This window comes from Pseudorca crassidens, chromosome 18 (genome assembly GCF_039906515.1).
Source record: "Pseudorca crassidens isolate mPseCra1 chromosome 18, mPseCra1.hap1, whole genome shotgun sequence".
NCBI classification, from domain to species: Eukaryota; Metazoa; Chordata; class Mammalia; order Artiodactyla; family Delphinidae; genus Pseudorca; species Pseudorca crassidens.
In genome coordinates, this window is record NC_090313.1 from 67,254,276 (window position 1) to 67,276,344 (window position 22,069).

The 22,069-nt window shown below is 33.1% G+C and overlaps 1 protein-coding gene across 8 annotated transcripts in view; it reads left to right on the forward strand.

Annotated features, from left to right (window-relative positions):
- The window catches only part of POSTN (periostin), a 34,298-nt gene that overhangs the window by 7,738 nt on the left and 4,491 nt on the right, over positions 1 to 22,069 (forward strand). The window contains exons 5-21 of one of the 8 annotated variants that reach the window (XM_067713315.1): positions 1,281 to 1,445; positions 2,473 to 2,619; positions 3,144 to 3,285; positions 4,436 to 4,648; positions 5,628 to 5,762; positions 6,918 to 7,066; positions 8,643 to 8,779; positions 9,355 to 9,485; positions 10,002 to 10,132; positions 10,239 to 10,341; positions 10,450 to 10,517; positions 11,243 to 11,288; positions 14,231 to 14,311; positions 17,374 to 17,463; positions 18,140 to 18,229; positions 19,259 to 19,336; positions 19,718 to 19,801. In XM_067713315.1, coding sequence (XP_067569416.1) covers positions 1,281 to 1,445; positions 2,473 to 2,619; positions 3,144 to 3,285; positions 4,436 to 4,648; positions 5,628 to 5,762; positions 6,918 to 7,066; positions 8,643 to 8,779; positions 9,355 to 9,485; positions 10,002 to 10,132; positions 10,239 to 10,341; positions 10,450 to 10,517; positions 11,243 to 11,288; positions 14,231 to 14,311; positions 17,374 to 17,463; positions 18,140 to 18,229; positions 19,259 to 19,336; positions 19,718 to 19,801 — 1,990 coding nt within the window. The remainder of the gene's footprint in view (positions 1 to 1,280; positions 1,446 to 2,472; positions 2,620 to 3,143; positions 3,286 to 4,435; positions 4,649 to 5,627; positions 5,763 to 6,917; positions 7,067 to 8,642; positions 8,780 to 9,354; positions 9,486 to 10,001; positions 10,133 to 10,238; positions 10,342 to 10,449; positions 10,518 to 11,242; positions 11,289 to 14,230; positions 14,312 to 17,373; positions 17,464 to 18,139; positions 18,230 to 19,258; positions 19,337 to 19,717; positions 19,802 to 22,069) is intronic. The other 7 variants (XM_067713318.1, XM_067713316.1, XM_067713317.1 and 4 more) reach the window with 7 other exon arrangements.

The following is a 22,069-nucleotide window of genomic DNA, read 5'->3' on the forward strand; positions in this document are numbered from 1 at the left end:
GCACTTCTGATGGCTTCGGCTTTCACTTTAATGCATAGAGCCATGGAATCTGTGTTTCTTGAATCCCAGGAGAATATTTCTAACATCTATCTTAATATTTCTCCTTGGATACACCATCTGTATCTTTAAACAAAACATTATCTAAAATAGATGCCACTTTCTTTCTCCCCATCAACAACTGCTTTTCTGCTGTCTTTTTTCCATAATTGGCAGTACCAATCTCAGAGTTCAAACTTGAAAATTATGAGTTATCCTTACTTTGCCTCTCTTCAGTTCTTAGAAACTACTGTTAGTCACCCATATCTCATTTTTCATCCTCATAATAGTCTTTTTCCTGCTATGCACTACCACCAGATTAACCTTCCTAAAGCCCAGGCTAATCATTATATTCCAAGTCCACAACAGCCTCAATGGCTCCCCATTGCCAGTTTAATTTACTCTTTACTTGGGCATTAAAGTCTTCTATGTTATGGTCCCATATACTTTCTAAAATTTCTTTCTTAATATTATCTGAGAAACGTAAAGGCATATAATAACCACACTGGACAACTTCTGCTTTCCCAACGTTCACCTTGTGCCAGCAGCTGGACTTAGAATGATCATCACACCGTCCCTACCCTGTCTACCTACCCTGCAAGACCTGTCTCCAAACCTGAATTGCCAGCCATCTTCATTTGATCTGGAAAGCATTTTTTTTCTCCTTCCGTCCTTTATCTTACTATGTTTATTTTTGCCTGCTGCTATAGAATAAGTACCTCAAAAGTCGAGACTTCACCTTACTTATCATTGTATTTCTCATAACACCAAGTACAGTATTTTATAGTGTGGTATTGGATAAATTAAAAGGTACAGGATGGTTGAATTCTTGAATTTGTCATAGAATAAACATAAAACGGTTATTAAAACTCTGATGTTGTACACAAATATAATGCCAGTTTTATTTTGTTTTCCACTCAAAGTACTTTAAATATCTGATAATTTCATATTCCCTAAGCCTTTACAGCAAGATCATCTCTTCATCAATACATTTATTAAAAATTTTGTTTTGTCTCTAAAAATGTCCAAGTGCTCTGTAAGAGCTGGAACCCTTTACTGAGTACCTCTACTTACAAAATTTCTTAATCAATTGAAATAGTATAATTTTAAGTTATTTATGTCAATTTGGCTTGACCGTCTGAGTAATTCAATGAGAAAATAACAAGAGTAGAAACAGAGCGATTATAAGATTTTAAATAATTAACTATAATAAAATAAACTTCTGTCATTTCAATTTTTCCTAGGATATCCGTAGAGGTTTGGAGAGCAACGTAAATGTTGAATTATTGAATGCTCTACATAGCCACATGATTAATAAGAGAATGTTGACCAAGGACTTGAAAAACGGCATGATTGTTCATCCGATGTATAACAATTTGGGGCTCTCCATTAACCATTATCCTAATGGGGTAAGTTTCATTAATAAAAAGTACCTTTCTCAATAACATTGCCCTTAATTTTTTTCTATACCTTTTATATAAGGTTCCCAGAAATAATAAAAAGTTAGTGAATATAATGTAAATGCCATATCAAGACTTTTCCCTACATCTAGAGCATGTAAATTTCTAATTCAGTGAGTGATTTCTATTAAAGCGTGATTGCAAGGAAGAAATTAAATTGATAGTTCATTGATAGTAGACTTAGGTGTTCTACAAAAGGAAATTTTAGTATTTGATGTGTTTGAAAAACTAATAATCAGAAAAAATAATAAGTATTTGTCAGAGAATTTATCAGAGAAAAATCAGAGAATGAGTATTCTTTTATTCACCCTCTGGCTACTATACTGATTTAGGTTCTTGTGTGTTTTAATAAAGTCTTTGTGGGAGACGTCCAACCAGGGTCATAGAGCTCTTTTATTCACCCTCTGGCTACTATACTGATTTAGGTTCTTGTGTGTTTTAATAAAGTCTTTGTGGGAGACGTCCAACCAGGGTCATAGAGCTCTTTCAACAGTCAGAGTTCCAGGAAATAAAGGGTCAGTGAGGACTCAATATTTAGGAAATCATTGAAATAGAACTGATTATATTTATGCAATAATTGTTTGTTTCTGTCTCAGAACTTTTTTTTAGGACTAATTAGACTTCTTTATGTAACTCATTGACCTACATTAGAAATAGTGTATGACTATCTCTATGAAAGAAATAGAGGAATAAAAGCAATAATTTAAACAAAAAAAATGTTTTTGCCTTGCATTTCTAGGTATGTTAAGTGTAACTGGACTTGGGTTCTCAACTGGTTGCATTTTTTCCCTGGTTTTGTTTTTTTCTTTTGGACATAGTAATATGTAAGTCTTCACCCTCAGAATTTACATTCAGAATGTCAGTTCTTTCATGTTACATTTACCAGTAATCATGAAAAACAGGAAATGGGGGCTTGCAGTCTCAGTGGTCAATAGATAGCTGTGATTTCTAAAATTTGATTTTCTCAAATAATTAGGTTGTCACTGTTAACTGTGCTCGAATCATCCATGGGAACCAGATTGCAACAAACGGTGTTGTGCACGTCATTGACCGTGTCCTTACACAAATTGGTACCTCAATTCAGGACTTTATTGAAGCAGAAGATGACCTCTCATCTTTTAAAGTAAGTACAAGAAGTAATAGCAGATTGTCTGGGACCATTGAAATTCCTCCTCTTTACCTGTCAGAATCTAAAATAATTATAAAAAGCTATTAAATCTGGCAGACACGTAACCAATGTATTTCTTGAAATGAAAAGGTTTTCATTTTACGCAGAAGGAATCATCTCCTTATATGAAATAATAATATTTATGTGGACATGACAGATAAAGAATGATTAGTTTCATGACTGTAGTGTACTTAGTGCATTTAGAATGAATTCATCAATTATTACGTTTACTGCTGTATATTGTTCAGTCACACAAGCATTGGCAGAATTCCCCATCTTACATACAGTTTGAGGAAAGTTTGAAAAGACATGGTTGTTTGCGTCAAAAGATAATATTTTAGAGATCTAACAAGAGTTATATCTAACTTCTATAGTTTTCTATATAATCAACTCCCTCATGTCCACCCAGACTGAGTGTATTGTAATTTTCTTCTGGATTTGCAATGTGCCAGCCTCTAAAAAGCACATTTGTGTTTCAGGCAGCTGCCATCACATCTGATATATTGGAGTCCCTTGGCAGAGATGGTCACTTCACACTCTTTGCTCCCACCAATGAAGCTTTTGAGAAACTTCCACGAGGGGTTCTAGAAAGGATCATGGGAGACAAAGTGGCTTCAGAAGGTACTTAACTGTCTCTCTCTAGGAGAAGCCTCCCAGAATTCCAAGAAAGGAAATGAAAAAGAGATCAAGTCCTGCCAGCATTATCACCTTTGATAAGCAAAGGCAAAGAAAAACTTTTATTCTGAGGTGGACTATAAAAATCTTAAAAAACAAAATCCTTGAAAGAGTAGGCAAAGTAATTCAATAATTAAAATAATTAATCAGGGTATCCTACAGATCACATTCTTCTGCACTGCTTTCAAGTAACTAAGTAGCAGACATTAAAAAGAATTAGAAAGTGTTGAAAAGAAATATTAGATCATCAAACTTTAATACTGTATACATATTGTTCAATGCTTTTAATTCTAAATTTACACTGAAGTTGAGTTGAGAAAATTGCATGGTTCTCTTTGGCCATTACCTATTGATACACAGAACTTGGCTTCTTTCGAGTCTCCTTTTTAGTTTCAACTAGATTTTACATTGTGACTAGCACATTTCGCTTACTCAGCCTACCCCAAATTGGCTTAACCAATTTATGATGAGATATTTTGGTGCAAATATAGACAATTTAGGCACAGATCCCTTCAGAAGTCCTTCAAGAAAGCATCTTTATTTTGGTTATTTTCTAGATGTTGCCTTTAGGGTTGTCACAAACCTTCAATTTGTAAAAAAAACCAAAAAAACAAAAAACATAGTATCTGCAAAGTGCAAAATAGTGAAGCTCAATGAAATGAAGTATGCCTGTAGAGCTGTTCTGTCATGGGTAGCTGATGTAAGATACTGCTTGGGTGTTTGGAACAGGTATCACTAGCAAATAACTTTATAGGCCTTCTGAAAGGAGGAATTATTCTTTGTTCCCATTGGAAATTCCTTTCTTATGATAGAGGGAACTTGATCTAACACATTTTCTAGAACTACACAAATAATTCCATGCAGCTGATCTTCTTTTCTTCTTACTTCCTACTGAGCTGAGCTAATTTTATTGTAGAGTTGATGGAAAAAACATTTTGAGAACATAAACAGAATTTTAAAACCTTAGGTCAATACTTAGGTCTTATATATATTATATTTCTTAGGAATACTTAGTTCCACAGTGAAACACATCTTTTAAGGGTCAAATGCTATTCTCCTTGATCTGAAAGCTTACTCTTTGTACTTTGTCCTCCAGCTCTCTTGAAGTACCACATTTTAAACACCCTCCAGTGTTCCGAGGCTATCATGGGAGGAGCAGTATTTGAGACTCTGGAAGGAAACACAATTGAGATAGGATGTGATGGTGACAGCATAACAGTAAATGGAATCAAAATGGTGAACAAAAAAGATATTGTGACAAATAATGGTGTTATCCATTTGATTGATCAGGTCCTGATTCCTGATTCTGGTGAGCAACAGTTTCATATTGTTCTACCTACTATCGTTTACCAATTAGATGCCTTAAGAGTAGGCAGATGGAAAATAAATGTGCAGTATAAGGAATGCCATATGAAGCACAAACACAAAATTAACAATGAGCTGAGTACTAAATAGGCAGCTTGTGTGGTCATGGGCATTCCATGCATTAACCTCTGGCTTTCCAGAGTTTCTTTTTTTTTTTTTTAATGAATTTTTATTGGGATATAGTTGATTTAAAATGTTGTGTTAGTTTCTGCTGTACAGCAAAGTGAACCAGTTATACATGTACATATATCCACTCATTTTTAGATTCTAATCCCATATAGGTCATTACAGAGTATTGAATAGAGTTCCCTGTGCTATACAGTAGGTTCTTATTAGTTATCTATTTTATATATAGTAGTATGTATATGTCAATCCCAATCTCCCAATTTATCCCTTCCTCCCTTCCCCCTTGGTAACTGTAAGTTTGGTTTCTACATCTATGACTCTATTTCTGTTTTGTAAATAGGTTCATTTGTACCATTTTTTTAGATTCCACATGTAAGCGATATCATATGATATTTGTCTTTCTCTGCCTGACTTACTTCTAATACCTAATATTGATAAAGATTATCACAGTGCCAGAGCTTTTCTTGAAAACAGAAGGGAAGATATAACCAAATGGTTACTTTTGGATAAATGAAAGACCTATGGCACTCACAAGAGCAGAGAGATAAGAGGCAAGTAATAAAGAATCCAAGAAAACTGCAAAGCAAGAAGTCAGAAAGATATTGTCCTTCTGAAAGTCTTTGGTCATCAACCCCAAAAAAGGGAAGCTGGAACTCTCTTACTAAGGAAAGGCAGGATTTCACATTGCCAGTACAGCAAATAGCTTATGGAAAATAGCCAAGAGCTGATTTACTAATTTCGTGATTATGGTAATAACAACGATGACATTGTTTGAATGGTAATGGTTTATGTTACAGCCAAACAAGTTATTGAGCTAGCTGGAAATCAGCAAACCACTTTCACAGACCTTGTGGCCCAATTAGGCTTGGCATCTGCTCTGAGGCCAGATGGAGAATACACTTTGCTGGCACCCGTGAATAATGCATTTTCTGGTATGTACTGGACACTGTCATTCCTACTCTTTCCTCCTCTACACACATTGTTTCTTCACCATGATTGTTTGCATTAAGAAATAATAGATATTTTGTGAGGTGTTAATTAGTTTCTTTACCAGCTACACATACAATGCATTAGCACTATGTAGTGTCTATTAAAATGTCCTTCATTTCAAAATATTTCATTATAATAGATAATAGCCTACAGGAAGCGAAAGTTTGTGGTAAGTAGTCTTCAGTTGTTCTGTGAACCTGATCATATTTCCAGCACACATAATGGATGTATTAACAGATCTTAAGAAAAATAAATCTGATTTGTTTATTTAAACACCAACATAATAATATTTAGGAATACGTAGGTGCATTTTGCAACTCAGGATTTGAATGTAAGGTATCAAATTATAAATAAATACAAACAGGAGAAAATGATACACTTCCATATTATGATGTGAACTGTTATTACAAGTATTTGACCTAGTAGCTGCTATTCAAGGACTGTGTTTAGATTAATACAACCTGACACTTTTTCCAGAAAAAAATGACTTCACAAAGACATATTTAAATTGTTAGGCAAAATTTAGCAATTAAAAACTAAATAAGTATCACCTTTTTAATGCTTTTCCAAATACTAGGTTGTGACATAGAAAATTATTAACGAGAAAATTCAAATTCCTAGAAATGCTGTTTTTTCTTTTCGTAATAATAATATCCATACATGTTGACATCAACCCATCTTTAAGAGGTTACATGCTTCAACTCTCTCTCCATAAATAAAAATAAATGTAGAAATGATTCATCAGTAGTTTCTCATGTGACTAATGGACATCAGATTCTCAGAGAAAATCTTGGCCAGGCTTAGAGTTTAACTTTTGTCAGTGACCACATAAAACCATGTGGCCCTCACATAGATGAAGCCCATTGTTTGGACTGCTTGGAATCATATTGTAGTCATTTGATGAAATAGCTCATGGAATTTCTAATTTGTGCACAGAATTCTTAGCTTTTGGCATGTAGTCATCTCATATACTATATATGTGTAGGATCCATAAGATCTATAGTGGTAGGGATTACCCATTTTCATGATTTTCTCTTACAGGAGAAACTTTGCTTTCTAAACAAAATAACACTCTTTTGTAATGAATTTACTTATAGATGATACTCTGAGCATGGATCAGCGTCTTCTTAAATTAATTCTGCAGAATCACATATTGAAAGTAAAAGTTGGCCTTAATGAGCTTTACAATGGACAAAAGCTCGAGACCATTGGCGGCAAACAGCTCAGAGTCTTCGTGTATCGCACAGTAAGTGAATCCGAATGAGATAAAATATCCATGCTGGCCTAAATGTCAAATGACGTGCCCTTGTCAAAGACTGTTCTTTTTTCTTTTTTTTTAACATCTTTATTAGAGTATAATTCCTTTACAATGTTGTATTAGTTTCTGCTGTATAACAAAGTGAATCAGCTATACGTATACATATATCGCCATATTTCCTGCCTCTTGCGTCTCCCTCCCACCCTCCCTATCCCACCCCTCTAGGTGGTCACAAAACACCGAGCTGATCTCCCTGTGCTCTGCAGCTGCTTCCCACTAGCTATCTATTTTACATTTGGTAGTGTATATATGTCCATGCTACTCTCTCACTTCGTCCCAGCTTACCCTTCGCCCTCCCCGTGTCCTCAAGTCCATTCTCTACATCTGCGAAAGACTGTTCTTGTAACAAAAGTTCCTTAGAATTTTATTAACGTGGTCTTAATAGTAAATATTTATAGGAAGATCAGGGAACTGAAGAGCTTGTTTAAAAAGACTTTGAGGAAAGTATACAAAAAGTGCTGTGTATTAATAATTCTGATAACTTGCACTTGTTTCATTATAAATAACGTTTTCTAAAGCATTATTTCAATTCCATAAATCACTAAAACTCATTTAAAATAAGCTTTCGCTTTACAGAGTACCGTACTTTACTGTTTACAAGGTAATTTTTATATTGAGTCCAATGTTTAGGATGATCTTTTAATGTATGACCATCATCCAACCACCGAATCTCTTTTGAATGGCTTTCAGGATAAACTTTTATAGGCACATAAAGATTTCTAGTAAGTGGTTCTAATGTGCTTTATCTGAGGGAAAATTTCTAGAAAATATTTATTATCAGAATTACAGTGCTATTTAGTGGTGCTGTTCAGTTTCTGTCCAGGCAACCTTGCAGCTACAGTTAAAAAGAACTCATAGGAAAAAAAAAAAAAAAAAAAAAGAACTCATAGGAGGTCAAGCATTACCTTGAACTAAACATGACACACAGTGCTGTGCACCATAGTTCCACAAGGCCAAGACACACATTTTAAATGATGCAGAAAATGCACCGCATTCTAAATGATACATATATAAATATTATTGTTCAGAAATGCTATAACTTAATCAGTAATTTGACTTAAAATTGATAGTGTCTTACAGTCAAGATAATATACTAAATATCTGTGAAGAGGCAGTAAAGTCACGAAACTTTATGGTTAAAGAGGGTCTTAAAAAGTTAAAGGGTGAAAGTTCACAAAAGAGGGTCTGTAAGAATGATTAGAACCTAGAGAGGAATGATAGGAAATGTAGAAGTGGAATTATATGGAGTTTTTAAATTCACTGACAAAACTACCTGCCCCACACATAGGGTAGCTTGCTTAGTAGTGGAAGACCTAGTTGAATAGGAAAAGTGAGGTCAGAGTGTACAAGACCTTAAAAACAGAGGAGAGAAACTGTTTTTTCTCGCATTAGAAGTCAGGTGACCTCTTAGAAGAGCCCATCCAGAAATTCAATTATGTAGCTTCTTTTACGTAGGGAATTTCAAGTAAGGAAATGGACAACTGTATCTTTATTTCTTTGCTAGGCTGTCTGCATTGAAAATTCATGCATGGTGAGAGGAAGCAAGCAAGGAAGAAATGGTGCCATTCACATATTCCAAGAGATCATCAAACCAGCAGAGAAATCCCTCCATGAAAAACTGAAACAAGATAAGCGCTTCAGGTAAGCTTACTAGTTTCACCTCCACAAGAGAATAAGAGCTTTTGGCATAGTTTTGTTTCACAGTAAGTATTCCAAAATCCATTCGGTATTCACTACTGCTGAGAACAGAATTTAGAATAGAAAGTCTATACAAATGTTTTTAAAATTAAGATATGTTCTTAACAATATTTTTCTTCCTGGTGCAGCATAATATGACTTGGTAAGTAAAAAACAAACAAAAATCAAGCTAATAGACTGAACTACTTCTTGCAAATCTTTTTATAATTAAGTTTTTAAAAACTGATAGTATATTCTAGCAAAGACTATTTTGCAGAATATTAAATAAAGTGTGACCTCACCAAGATTTATAGGGGGAAAACAGAGTTTAGGAAATTTAAGAATCATATGTATATTTAAATAATTTCCCCATGATAAACCTTTAACAGTAAATTGCATTTGAAACATATGAAAACATATGAACCATTTTCTCATGCTTCCACGTATAGGGATTCTACTCTATTTCATGCATGGTGGGTAGGCTTACCTAGATTAAATCTAATAAAATAAACATATGTCCATATGTCCTTCCTGCTTAGCATCTTCCTCAGCCTACTTGAAGCTGCAGACTTGAAAGAGCTCCTGACACAGCCTGGAGATTGGACCTTGTTTGTGCCAACCAACGATGCCTTTAAGGGAATGACTAACGACGAAAAGGAAATTCTTATTCGTGAGTAGAAGTGAACACCAGATATATTTGCCCCTTGATTTCAGGATCTCATTTCTTCCTCAAGCGGTCCTGCCCAGATATCAGCCACCAAAGTGTCCCCTCTTTCCTATTCATGGCTAGCCTTCGTCTCCTTTAATTTCATTTGGAATAATTAGAGGGTCACTCATAAATGTTCTCAATTAACTGCTTACCGTAATGTTGTTGGACTAGATGTTCACTTATGTTGTCTCTATTAAAGGGCACACAACTAGGTGACAAAGAAAGAAATAGTCACAATTTCAAAAATAATTTGACTTTTTTCTCCCAGTAAGTTGGATAATATTTTGATTGAACTTATTGAAGGGACTGCATGTTTTGACATAGCATTGATATCACATTGAGAGAACAATGATATTATGAGAAATTACAGTGTGGAAAAAATAAAGACAAAGAAATATTTTTCTCCTTCATCCTCATAATATCAAAATGTCAAAATATATAACATGTTATTAAATAAATATATATTTTTCCCCCTAGGGAACAAAAATGCTCTTCAAAACATCATCCTTTATCACCTGACACCAGGAGTTTTCATTGGAAAGGGATTTGAACCTGGTGTTACTAACATTTTAAAGACCACACAAGGAAGCAAAATCTTTCTGAAAGGAGTAAGTTCTCTAGTATGAATCTATGAGAGTGTTAATCTATTATTCAATTATCCTAATGTTCATATTTCATTAAATTTCCCATTGAAATTATCCCCTGTTTTAATAGGTTAATGATACACTTCTGGTAAATGAATTGAAATCAAAAGAATCTGACATCATGACAACAAATGGTGTCATTCATGTTGTAGATAAACTCCTCTATCCAGCAGGTTGGTAATTATTGAACTGATTAATGAAAACATAACTCTTTTTCAATAGAAACCTAGATTTTTATTTCATCCATTCTTACAATATTCATTTAATATTCCTCTTCACAGACACACCTGTTGGAAATGATCAACTGCTGGAAATACTTAATAAACTGATCAAATACATCCAAATTAAGGTACAGATGTTATTGCATGTGTTTCTAATGTGTTGAACAGACATTGCAGGTTTAACATAAGAAACTAGAAATGTATACATTAATAAGTAGATGTACACTGGGACTGCATTGCTCTTTGTTGATTATAATGGTACACTGGCATTATTTCTTCATGGTTTTGTTTAAGGAGGATTTAATAAAAGCTACTTGGGGCCAAGCAGAATGTTAAGTATTATGAGAAATATTAAGTTGAATCAGATATGGCCCTTTATTCAAAAAGTTTACAGTCCAGCAGGGAAGATAAGACATGTAGATAAGAAACTATAATTTTTCTATTATCAAATATTTTTGCTACAGAATATAATGGAAAGATAAAATATTTGCTTATAAGAAGTTGTCACCAATCACAATAGTTAAAGGTAAAGGAATATTCTAGGATAAATATTGGGTTGAATATTGGTAGGGTTAAAGCACCAGACAACATAGGGAGTATTATTTAATGAACTTTTAATTTGGGATTCACTATTCTATAATTTTTAAAACTCTGAGTAACAAATCCAACCATTTTATGCCATGTTGCCCAACAGCAGGAAATTGGAAGATGATTTATATGAAGCCTTCATTTTTACTAAATATAATGATAGCTTCACTGTCTTTACTTCAGTGAAAATTAAAAATCATGGTGCCAAGATTTTGTTAATACAACTACTACATTTCATGTTACTAAATATAATGTTTATTTTCAGTTTGTTCGTGGTAGCACCTTCAAAGAAATCCCCATAACTGTCTACAGTAAGTACATAATTAATATCTGTCACATATAAGTGGCAAGATGTAAAAAAAAAAAGAAAACCCAAGAATTTTCTTTGTGTTTACTGAGATGATTGATAATCTGGTATTTAGAATTCCAAACAATGGCAAATCTCATGTCACTTGAAACAGGGCTTGAGGTCTGGATGAGACCTCTCAGCCTTGACTACACCCTTCAACTCCAATGAACCACTTCCTCATTCATCTGCTAGCTTGATATAGATATAATTGCTAGCATTGCAAAGACGCAGGGGAAAAAAGACACACAAACATACAAAGAGGAGAGCTAGCTAAAAGGCACTTGAGAGCTATCTGAAAATTCAAATATGTGGACACAGAAATAACATTGCTGAAAGATTTGTAGCTCATTCCACTCTCAAGACCTCAGCCATCTAAGGGCAGGCTGTCAGAGAAGTCTAATATTTATGCGCTGGTGGTTCAAAAACTCTTCCCCATTCAAAACTGGATGAAGGAACAAAAAAATTGTCAGGTGATAAACCTAGAGTTTCTAGATTCCAAGGTTCTTTTATTCCTGACTCTACCAGATTATCAAAATTAAACCTCTACTTCTTAACAATAGCAAAGGTATTTCATTTTCATAAATGTAACTCATAGTATTTCTTATTCAATGTGGCTTTTTCCTCCTTTGTCTTTTTTCCTCTCTTCCGTTGCAGCTTTCAAAGCAGAAATTCTTTCCATTTTGTTTTGACTCTACAATTCAACACTCAAAATGCATCAGTAGCTAAAGCATTGCTTCAATTCCCACATTTATCTTGGAAAGAATTATTCTATTTTATACCATGAGCATCCTGTTATTTAATTAAGAAAATTTTCCTTAATATTTACACTAGATATGGAAAAGGAGTAAAGATGATGTAAGGAGCAAAACAAAAGGTCTGCTGTTCTTACTGATCTTAATTATGTAATAATAACATAAACAATCCTAGTATCAGGCCAGCTCAGCGCTGTTTCAATGACTTAGTTGGAATACTTATAATTCAACATGGTTTAAATTCCAGTATGGAAGTATACAATCTTATTAAAGATATATTTTATAAAAAATGAAAGAATGCTTATGGGCTCTATTCATCAGAAATGCTATGTCATCTTCCTCCACTAAAAACGTGTATCTGCACTACATTTCTTTACCTTTTCTACTTTATCCATGAGAGGTCCACTACCTTTTATATGTCAATGCAATATTTTGCTTACATTGAGCCAAAATATTATAACTCCTTTATTTTCCTCTACTTAAATTGTTCTCACAGAGAACAAGCTACAGTTTGTGAAATTATGCAAGTCTAATGAGTCTTACCTACCTACTCAGCTCTTGAAAGAGCTCTGAGATTTACATGCTGATGTGGAATATTTCTTTAGCTCTTCTCCATGTATGCAGTTACTTGAAAGCATAGTTCAAACAGAGGTTGAGACTAATTAAACCAAAGATTCCATTTTCATGTTCCTTTATTGACTTGTCTCTAAAATTTTAATTTTCTTACTATGTATTATTCTTGTCCCCCAAATACCATACATTTTAAATTGTAAGGGGGGAAAATGCTCTTTAGTATGTGTTGTCAAATATATGACATTTGAGGTGGAGAGGAAGAAAATCAGTATTTAATCCTCAACCCGTGATCTGTCAAAACTATTTAAGTCTTCAGAAAAGCAAGACTGAAACAAAACTAGGACCCCAATAAACATTCTAAACTTCAAGTTCCTTAACATGAAGTGAAAATTTAAGCTAAAAGTAATTAACCCATTCTGATAGTAGCAGCAGAGACCTCTGTGAATTTGACCTTCATGGAAAGGTTCCTCTGTGGCCAGGCCACCTGTGGAATCAGTAATTGGACACAAAGATTTGACATATTTTAGTTTCATAATTTGAGATCTCAATATGTAAAATCTGAAATAACCGAGACACAGTCACAATTAAGCTCTAGAATCCATATGAATTCAAAGAGTTGACACAGATAAACATCTCAGAAACCCGAACTGAGAATGTGACAGAAATCCAGACTGCGCTAATATCTCACCTCTAATGCTTCAACACAGTCTGTTATGATTGCACAGATAGCTTTAGTGCTTTATCTAATGAATCCATCTTTTAAGGCTCTAATTAGAAATGATAAAGAGCCAGTAGTAGCTCTGGTATCTGGCTCCAGAGGCACACTTTCAGTTAATCTATACAACCAAAAGCCAACCAAATAGTTGGCTGTTATCTGAAATATATTTTGCACATTATTATTATTTCAGTTGGATGGATGACATACATTCAAAATACATAGCTTTCAGTATAAAAATGATGATGATAAAGCTGAAAATTAAAGCCAATTTAGCCTGTAACTTAAATAATTAAATACATGATCATATCATATTTGTTGCATAGAGCTCATGTCTGGCTGGCTGGAATCCATTTTTACATTTAAGTATTCTGAACTATTTTTGTATTTTCCTTTCTGTATCACTGTTATCAAATGCATGAAAAATATTTTGAGTCTTTTTCTTTCAATGTCTTCTTCTAATTGAGAAAGAATCCAACAATGCAATTTAAGATATTATGAATTGCATGAAATTAATCATGTTTATTTGTCTTTGTTGCTACGCAGCCAATATTTTCAAGACGTACAAAAGAAGGTAAAGAGCTTTAGTGGTGCAGTTCAAAATGATAGATTTCTAGATAGAATTCCTCACTTAGCAAGTATGTATTTCACTGGAACAAATCCAAGTCATTGGACTTCAGAGTTCATCATCTGGACATGAGAAGATACTAGATAATTACCAGGAATATTTCCTGTATCTGACTTCCTGAACATATTACCACATCTGATACCTCAGTACCCAACAAAGACCAAAAAAAGAGAGAGAATTTCGTTCAGGTTGTTTTTATGTAAACATCATTTATGTTCCACTTTCTATACTTTCAGCAACTAAAATTATAACCAAAGTTGTGGAACCAAAAATTAAAGTGATTGAAGGCAGTCTTCAGCCTATTATCAAAACGGAAGGTAAAAATCAATGTTATACATGGTTCCTTAAAAATCCATATAATAGACTGATTTCTATGAATGTATCTACATTCTTTTTGAAACTAACATGCTAAATATTTCTATATCAATGGCATGCTCATTTAACAGCAGAATGCGGAATGTAAGTTATTTAGCAGAGTAGATGGTGCATGAAATGTACTTTCAGTACATTTGCTTGTATTTGATTTCAACTTAATTTACCATTGCATTAGCACTAGTACCCAGATAACTCACCATACAAATAAATCCTAAGCTATTTTTCCTGCACCTAGACTCTTTTAGAGAGTATACTCTGTATAGTTTTGTTTCCAGTCTCCCCACATAAATCTCTTTTATACTGTTGCGAGGTGTTCCAAAAAGTGCAGGCATTTTTGATTCAACAACCTAAGAGAGCACAGAAGCTGTATACTGAAGAAAGCTTTTAAAATGTATATCCACACATGATATATTTTTTAATTAAACCACCAGAAACAGAGGAAATAAGTAGTTGGTGCAGTTGAGTCAAACCTTAGAATCCTTAATTCCAGCCCTGAATGTGTGTCTATATATAATATACATTACATATTCTTATATGTATACGTACATAACACATTAAATAGACACATATACTTACATATATACTTATCTCCTGATGTTTCAGACTAGAGCATTAAATAAAGATACTTTTCTCTCTCCCCCTACTGTGTATGTTAGCCAACTCCAACATCTCTGATGCCCCCTTCATTTCACATATTTTAATTACTCCCAAAGGATCGGAACTTAAGAATTATTTCCATGCCTAAGAATCTTAATGTGGTGACTGGCCACAGAAGAAAGACCAGGTTTTCTTCATTATTCTGTAAGAAGAATAGAAACAGTCTTCCAAAAAAGGAATAGATGATATCCTCAATTGAATCTCAAGAAAACTATTATTGTAATTATCTTTGATTTGGGTATTCTCATTTTACGAATTGAGATGGCAACTTCTTGAATACTTTTGATTCCTCGAAAAGTGTGTCATTACTTAAAACTTAGACATTGGAAGTATGTATGTAAAAGTGTATTTCCTAGCTAGTGAGTTATCTATATTTTTATACATTCTTGAGACTTAAAATTGAGGTATTTGGAATCTGTGCTTTTTTAAAAAAACATACTATACCTATTGTCATTTGAGTATTTGATTGCTTTTATATAGTGATGAAGAGAATTTGATGATTTAAGAAGTTAAATCTCAGAAATTTTTGTTGAGAAAATGTTTCTTGATCATTTTAATGAAAAATGATAAAATGATCCTTGATGTTTAGATTCTTGTACTCTTTTTTAAAAATCAGATTCCCTAAAATTTTGTATAATCACTTGTACACAGCTTCTATAGTAAAAATCATTCACATGTACTATTTTTATTTTCAAAGATTCTTCTCTTTTCTTTCAAGCTTCTTCATTCAACCCATTTATCTTCCCAATCTTTGTGAGCAGGATTCTACTGTATTACTTTTCTTCAATTAGGAACACAATGAAGCATCAGCTCTACTTGAGTTTTTCCTATGAAGGGAACTAAGATGAAAAATGGGGTCAAGTCACCTATGCATTAACAACTCTCCAGTTAAACAATTTGGAAGTTTTACTTTGTGCAATATAATGAGGGAGACAAATACTTATTTTGGCAGCCATTTACAATTGCCCAGTTCTAGAATTACTATTGGCATTTCCTTCTCACTGTTTGAACTTTTGCTGATTCATCGATAACTCTTGAATTCTTACTAAATAAATTAGACCCCAAGACACAATTTTAAGATGTTTCTTATAAACGGTACCTAACCAAATTTTAGAAGTAAGAATAAATCAACTGAATACATATTGAGCACGTATGGTGCCGGGTACTCTCGTAGGTGCCCGCCAGGAATAAATATGAAAAAAAAATTTTTTTGGTAGTAAATCCCTGCCTTCATAGAATTTAAGGATAGACGATGTTTCTGAAATTCCAGTTGAGGCTCTTCTAAAGAAATGTCTATTGGGATATTTTATTAACTCATTTCCTGTTCTTAAACTCCTTAGCTGTTCTTTCCTTTTGAAGGTTCCTTAAAACTTGGGCTTACGTTTTGATACTCAGTGTCCCTTGACCACATAGATCAAATATTATGGTGCGAAATATTTACTGTTTGAATGAACTGTACTCTTGTTTTCATTATTTTAGATTGTCCTAGACTATATAATTCTGGGTAATGGTGTACATTGACAATTTCTGAACAAACAAATAAACCCTCTCAAAGATAAGCAAATATAGTTATATTCAACTGTTGAAGGGTGTCACAGTATGAGTTAAATGTACTGAACTTCTCTAAGAAACAGTCTTGATTAACTAATGTAGTAATCTGCTTTCTAACATTCAAAATGATTTTCTCTGGGAGCAAAATCATTTTGCAAGTCAAATGCAACACTTAACTTTTGCATTTGAAGGACTGTTTAACTATTTATTAGTAAATATATGCATCATTCACATATAGAAGGTAAGTACTCAAATCTATTTTCTCATAAAACCTGAATTTCGTATTTTAAAGGTAGGCATAAAGTTGGGCTTTTTTGATGTTCAGTCTTATGCCCATTAGATAAAAAATGTAAGATATTGACTGATTAAATATTAAATTAAAAATTTAACAAGAAAAGAAAGTAATAGACAATATCAGTATGGTAAAGTAAGATCTACACTAGTTATCATTAGAGCCACTCAAATTTGTTCATACTGTATGATTCACAATGTATAGTCACATATAATATTTTGCATGATCATACTTTACAACTATGAATAAATGGATCAATTAAACATCAATTTAAACGCTAAAGCAGATGGAAGTTATTTTAGTAGCACACCAATAGATTGAGTTATTTGTTCTCATAAATACTGTTTAATTTGAGGACAATGGGAACTGTTTAAAACCGATTTCATAAAGCCTGAAACCACTTTGAAATTTGAGCAACACCAAATGTTGAAATAAATTTCCTGTTCTGGTAAATTTAAAGGACTACATTAACATGATAATTTGTCTCCTAAAACAATGCCTTAGGACCCACAATAACAGAGGTCAAAATTGAAGGTGAACCTGAATTCAGGCTGATTAAAGAAGGTGAAACAGTAACTGAAGTGATCCACGGAGGTGCGTTCTCTGTGTTTCCTGTAGCCTACTGTGAACATTTTCAAACAGTGTTGGTTTAAATATATTGAATATCTGAGGTTTTCTCTTGGACTTTTGTTTTATATAAATTGTGGGAAAACTTTTCTCAGTTACAGATTCTTATTAGCCGATCAATTAAAACATAGTTTACCTTTTAATGGATATAGTTGGAACTGATTTAACCATTAACTCAACAGTTCCAACAAAACTGTCATTACTCTGCATATGCAAGGATGATTACGAAATATAATGAAAACAATCATGTCAATACAAAAGAACATATTGTACTTAGAAGAAAGAGTGGCCATTCTATAAGACTGACTAATAAGTCATTGCTAGGACTTATAAGATTCCCATTCTAATGATGTATAATTCCCTGGACCCTCCCTGAACACTCATTCCACAGTCAAGAGACAAATATGACATGGAGTGTTAGCTTGCTAGTTGGCTCTCTCCCTTACCCAAGATTCAGGACATAACCACTACCTTTTAGACCTCTGTTATATGAATTTATTTGAGATACGTCCCCCAAATTATTATGATTGAATTCTAAATGGCATTGCTGTGAGAAATACATTTAATCATTAAAATGTCTAGCTTATGGCCATTTAGATGCCATAAGGGGATAAATCAAATGCATTTTCTTCCCCTATTTCAGAGCCAATTATTAAAAAATACACCAAAATCATTGATGGAGTGCCTGTGGAAATAACTGAAAAAGAGACAAGAGAAGAACGAATCATTACAGGTAATTTTTTTTTTAAACAAATGCGATCCTGAATCTCATATTGATCAAAAATAATGAAAATGAATAACAAAAAAATAACTGGCATTGTGCACATGAAACACTGTAAAAGAAACTATCCTGATAAAATATCAATACATCATCCTTAATGATAAAAATCACCTGTGAGTGATAGAAGGGATAATCCAACTCACTTGAAAAATGTAGTTATTGTAAAATCTTCTTAGAAAAGTTTAGATTGGGATTATAGTTCTCTACTAAGCAGATCTTACAGGTAATTTTTAACTCTGTATATGAACTATGCCTGGATTATAAAGAGCAAACCATTTAATCCTAAAATATCTCTATAAGAATCATTAAAGAAACTAAGTCATTTTCTTAGTGGTTACTGAAGTCATTTTATTTCTTTTTTGGTAGAAATAATACTAACCCTAAATATGTAATCTATGTTTTCCTCTGAATTGGAAATTTTGGGACAAATCTATAAGCCTGTGTTTTTATTATGAATATGCATGTGTATCATATAATACACTATCTTCACTTTGCTATTTATTAATGAGTTACTAAATCCTAGAAAAAAACCATTCCCTCCTTCGATTTTCCTTTAATCTTAAGGTTTACACATACACATCTACACACCAAAATAATATGCAAGCTTGTATAGAACAACTGATCAATAATTTCAGTAAACCTCTGTATCAGTCTCCCATCAGTGAATTAGTCTAAAATTCTGAATTCAGCTATTTTTTAAGTCTTTGGGAATTCCCTGGCAGTCCATGTTTAAACAAGCAGTCAGCAAATATGGCCCATGCCACCTACTTATGTAAATAAAGTTTTATTGGAACACAGTGTGACCATTCATTTATACAGTGTGTATGGCTATTTGCACTCTAAAGGACAAAGTTAAATAGCTGCAACACAGACCACAAGACCCATAAGGTCTAAATTACTTTCTATGTGACCCTTACAGAGGAAGTTTGCCCAGCCTTGTTTCAGTTCCTTATTATTATTATTTTTTTGTCTTTCCCTTAGGTCCTGAAATAAAATACACTAGAATTTCAACTAGTGGTGGAGAAGCAGACGAAACTCTGAAGAAATTGTTGCAAGAAGGTCAGTATGTCTAGAAGAATAAGAATGTGGATTTCTTTAAGCTATCTATGTCAAAGTCTAAAATAATCTTTGAAGCCTCTTACACTTTCTACTCTATCTCATTCCTTTGTTCTAGTTCCATACCAACACAAGAAAAAAGTCCAAAGATAGGGGATGAAACTCAAATGACAGTCATATTGATTGTTTTGTTCTATATTTGCTATACAGTGTTCAACAACTCTGTAAGAAAATTGGTTTATCAAAAAGTAACACTAAAAACCAAGAAAGAACCAAGTGTTGGTCTGGAATTCATTGTTGGGCAGATGCCATTATATATCACATCACGTCTCCTGCCTTTTTATTACATAAACCAATTTCTGCTATAAACATGTATCCTCTCAGAGGTCACCAAGGTCACCAAATTCATTGAAGGTGGTGATGGTCATTTATTTGAAGATGAAGAAATTAAAAGACTGCTTCAGGGAGGTTAGTAAAAGGGAAACAACTAACCCACTTAACAGGTTCTGATAACTGAGATTTTCAACTTTTTAAAGACTGAGCATTCAGGTTTTATTTTGTTTTTTTTTTAGTTAGGTTAAAAAAGACAACATCATGTCTGTCTTAACAGACTGATTGGGTCAATGGTGGTTATAGTAAGCGTTATAAAGAAAGAATTACTAGTTTAAACAGTCTTTAAAAAGTTCAATGGGGAGCAGTGAATATTTTTTTGCTTTGATACAGACAACTGTAAAGATATTTTTGTATGTGAAAGGGGGATACTTTAAAAATTGGTAGTTATTTAAAGAAGCCCAAATTGAAATACTTTTTATATTTTAAAAAATGTATTCACTGAACCCACAACAATAATAAGAGGCATGTTTATGAATTTTTTAAGTGCATAGATCTAGCAAAAAAATTGCATTTAGTATTTTTATTTTCCAAAACTACATACTTGGGAATGGGTTATCTGTTTCTTCTAACAGTTTGAGTCATAATCTATACCTGGAGCTGTAAATTATTTTGCATATGAAATTAATTTTAATATTTAAAATATGGAATGTTCTCTGCCTATGGTGTTAAAAGGACCTACTTTTAAAAGGAAAGAAGAAAAAAAAGAATTCAAAATCTTACATAAACTCTCAATGGTAATTACTCAAAGAAATAGTAAATGTTAATAAAGTATAATTTGGGTAATTGGTATTTGAATAAATTAATTTCCAGTTCATTTTCTTAACAATAAAAGAATTTAAGGTAAGAAATTGTTTTAGAGAAACAAGTATTTAAATTATTTAAAAAAATCAAATATGCTCTTTGAAATACACTGTGAATTGAGAAACACTAAATTGAAGTTTAATGTTTATCCAAATTATGGTCCCAATGGGTTTTATCCTTAAAATTTTAAAAAATTGTAGTACTATGTCCAAGAAGTTGTAAATTCTCTTGGGACCATGTATATTTTTGGCAATTATTGTTTTATTCTTTACTTTTATATAGGTAGAATCTCTTACATAGTATTGATACTGTTCAGTGATAGTAAAAATAAATAATTTTTATTGAACCAATGATTGAACTTCCCCTCAATAGAAAAATTTGTGTCTGAAAAATACAAGATTTCCTTTCAGACTCCAGGGAATATGTGACACTCCCAAAGCCACAACAGAACCAGTTTCCTGTGAGATCTAATACAGAATTTACTCATCTACCCCTAAATGCTTAACACTGTACTAGAAAAAGGTAGGGATTTGAGGGAAGAGGTGAAGACATGAAAATTAAGTTGAATTCTTTTTTTTTTTCAGTCCTTGCCATAGTAAGCGGCTTTGTAGAATGGCAGTGCTTTGTAGAGAATGAACCAATTAGTAACTGCACTTGTATATATTGCTTTAATTTATTTAGGCTTAAACTTCGGTAAGTATGTTTTCCTCCCCTTCAATAAGCCCCCATTAACAAGTCCATTATAAACGACGAACTAAGTGCTGAAGACTAACTTCAGCCAAGAGAAGATAATACCTGTTACAAGAATAAGATACTCTAATTTTTGTTAATGGAATCCTTCTTTAACTCTAGTTTATGTTCATCCCAAAGGTTGATTCCTTTAGTTCCCAGTATTTGGTTTCTCCACATATTCATAATGCACTGGCTTTGTCAATGTCACAACATAAGTTTTTATCAAAACATTTCCAAGGGTTTTTTTTTTTCTCATAAGAAAGACAATATAAGCAGTATAGTTACTAATATCTGGACACTAAGTGGACATGCTAGTTTTCTTTCTTCCAGCCCTGTAAAACCATTGGGTCAACACTGAATAACAAGTGTCTCTTGTCTAGATCCCAAGAGACGCCAATTTACAAAGAAGCTGGTGTAAATAAAGATTATGTCATGCAAGATTGGCTTTTTTTTTCTTTCAGAGTATTGATAATTGATCTATAGGTAAATGTGGTCTTCATCTCAAAGCTTGGAGTTTTCTATCTGAACTACTCATATTGTGGTACATATGGTACATTTTGATGAACTGAGTGTATTCCTCAATCATTTAGGTCATTCTTATTAACATGGCTAAGTGGTCAGTTTGGTACCAATATGATCTGTCATTGAAACACTTCAGACCCCTTAACTAAAACTTCTTCTCATAAAATGTGTTGAGTTTTTCACTCTTGTCTTAGATAGAGCTACATTTACTGAAACTACTAAAGTAATTAAGGGAGAACAGCAAAGTAGTAGGCTATGGAGAAAGGAACAACAACAAGAAGTTATCTG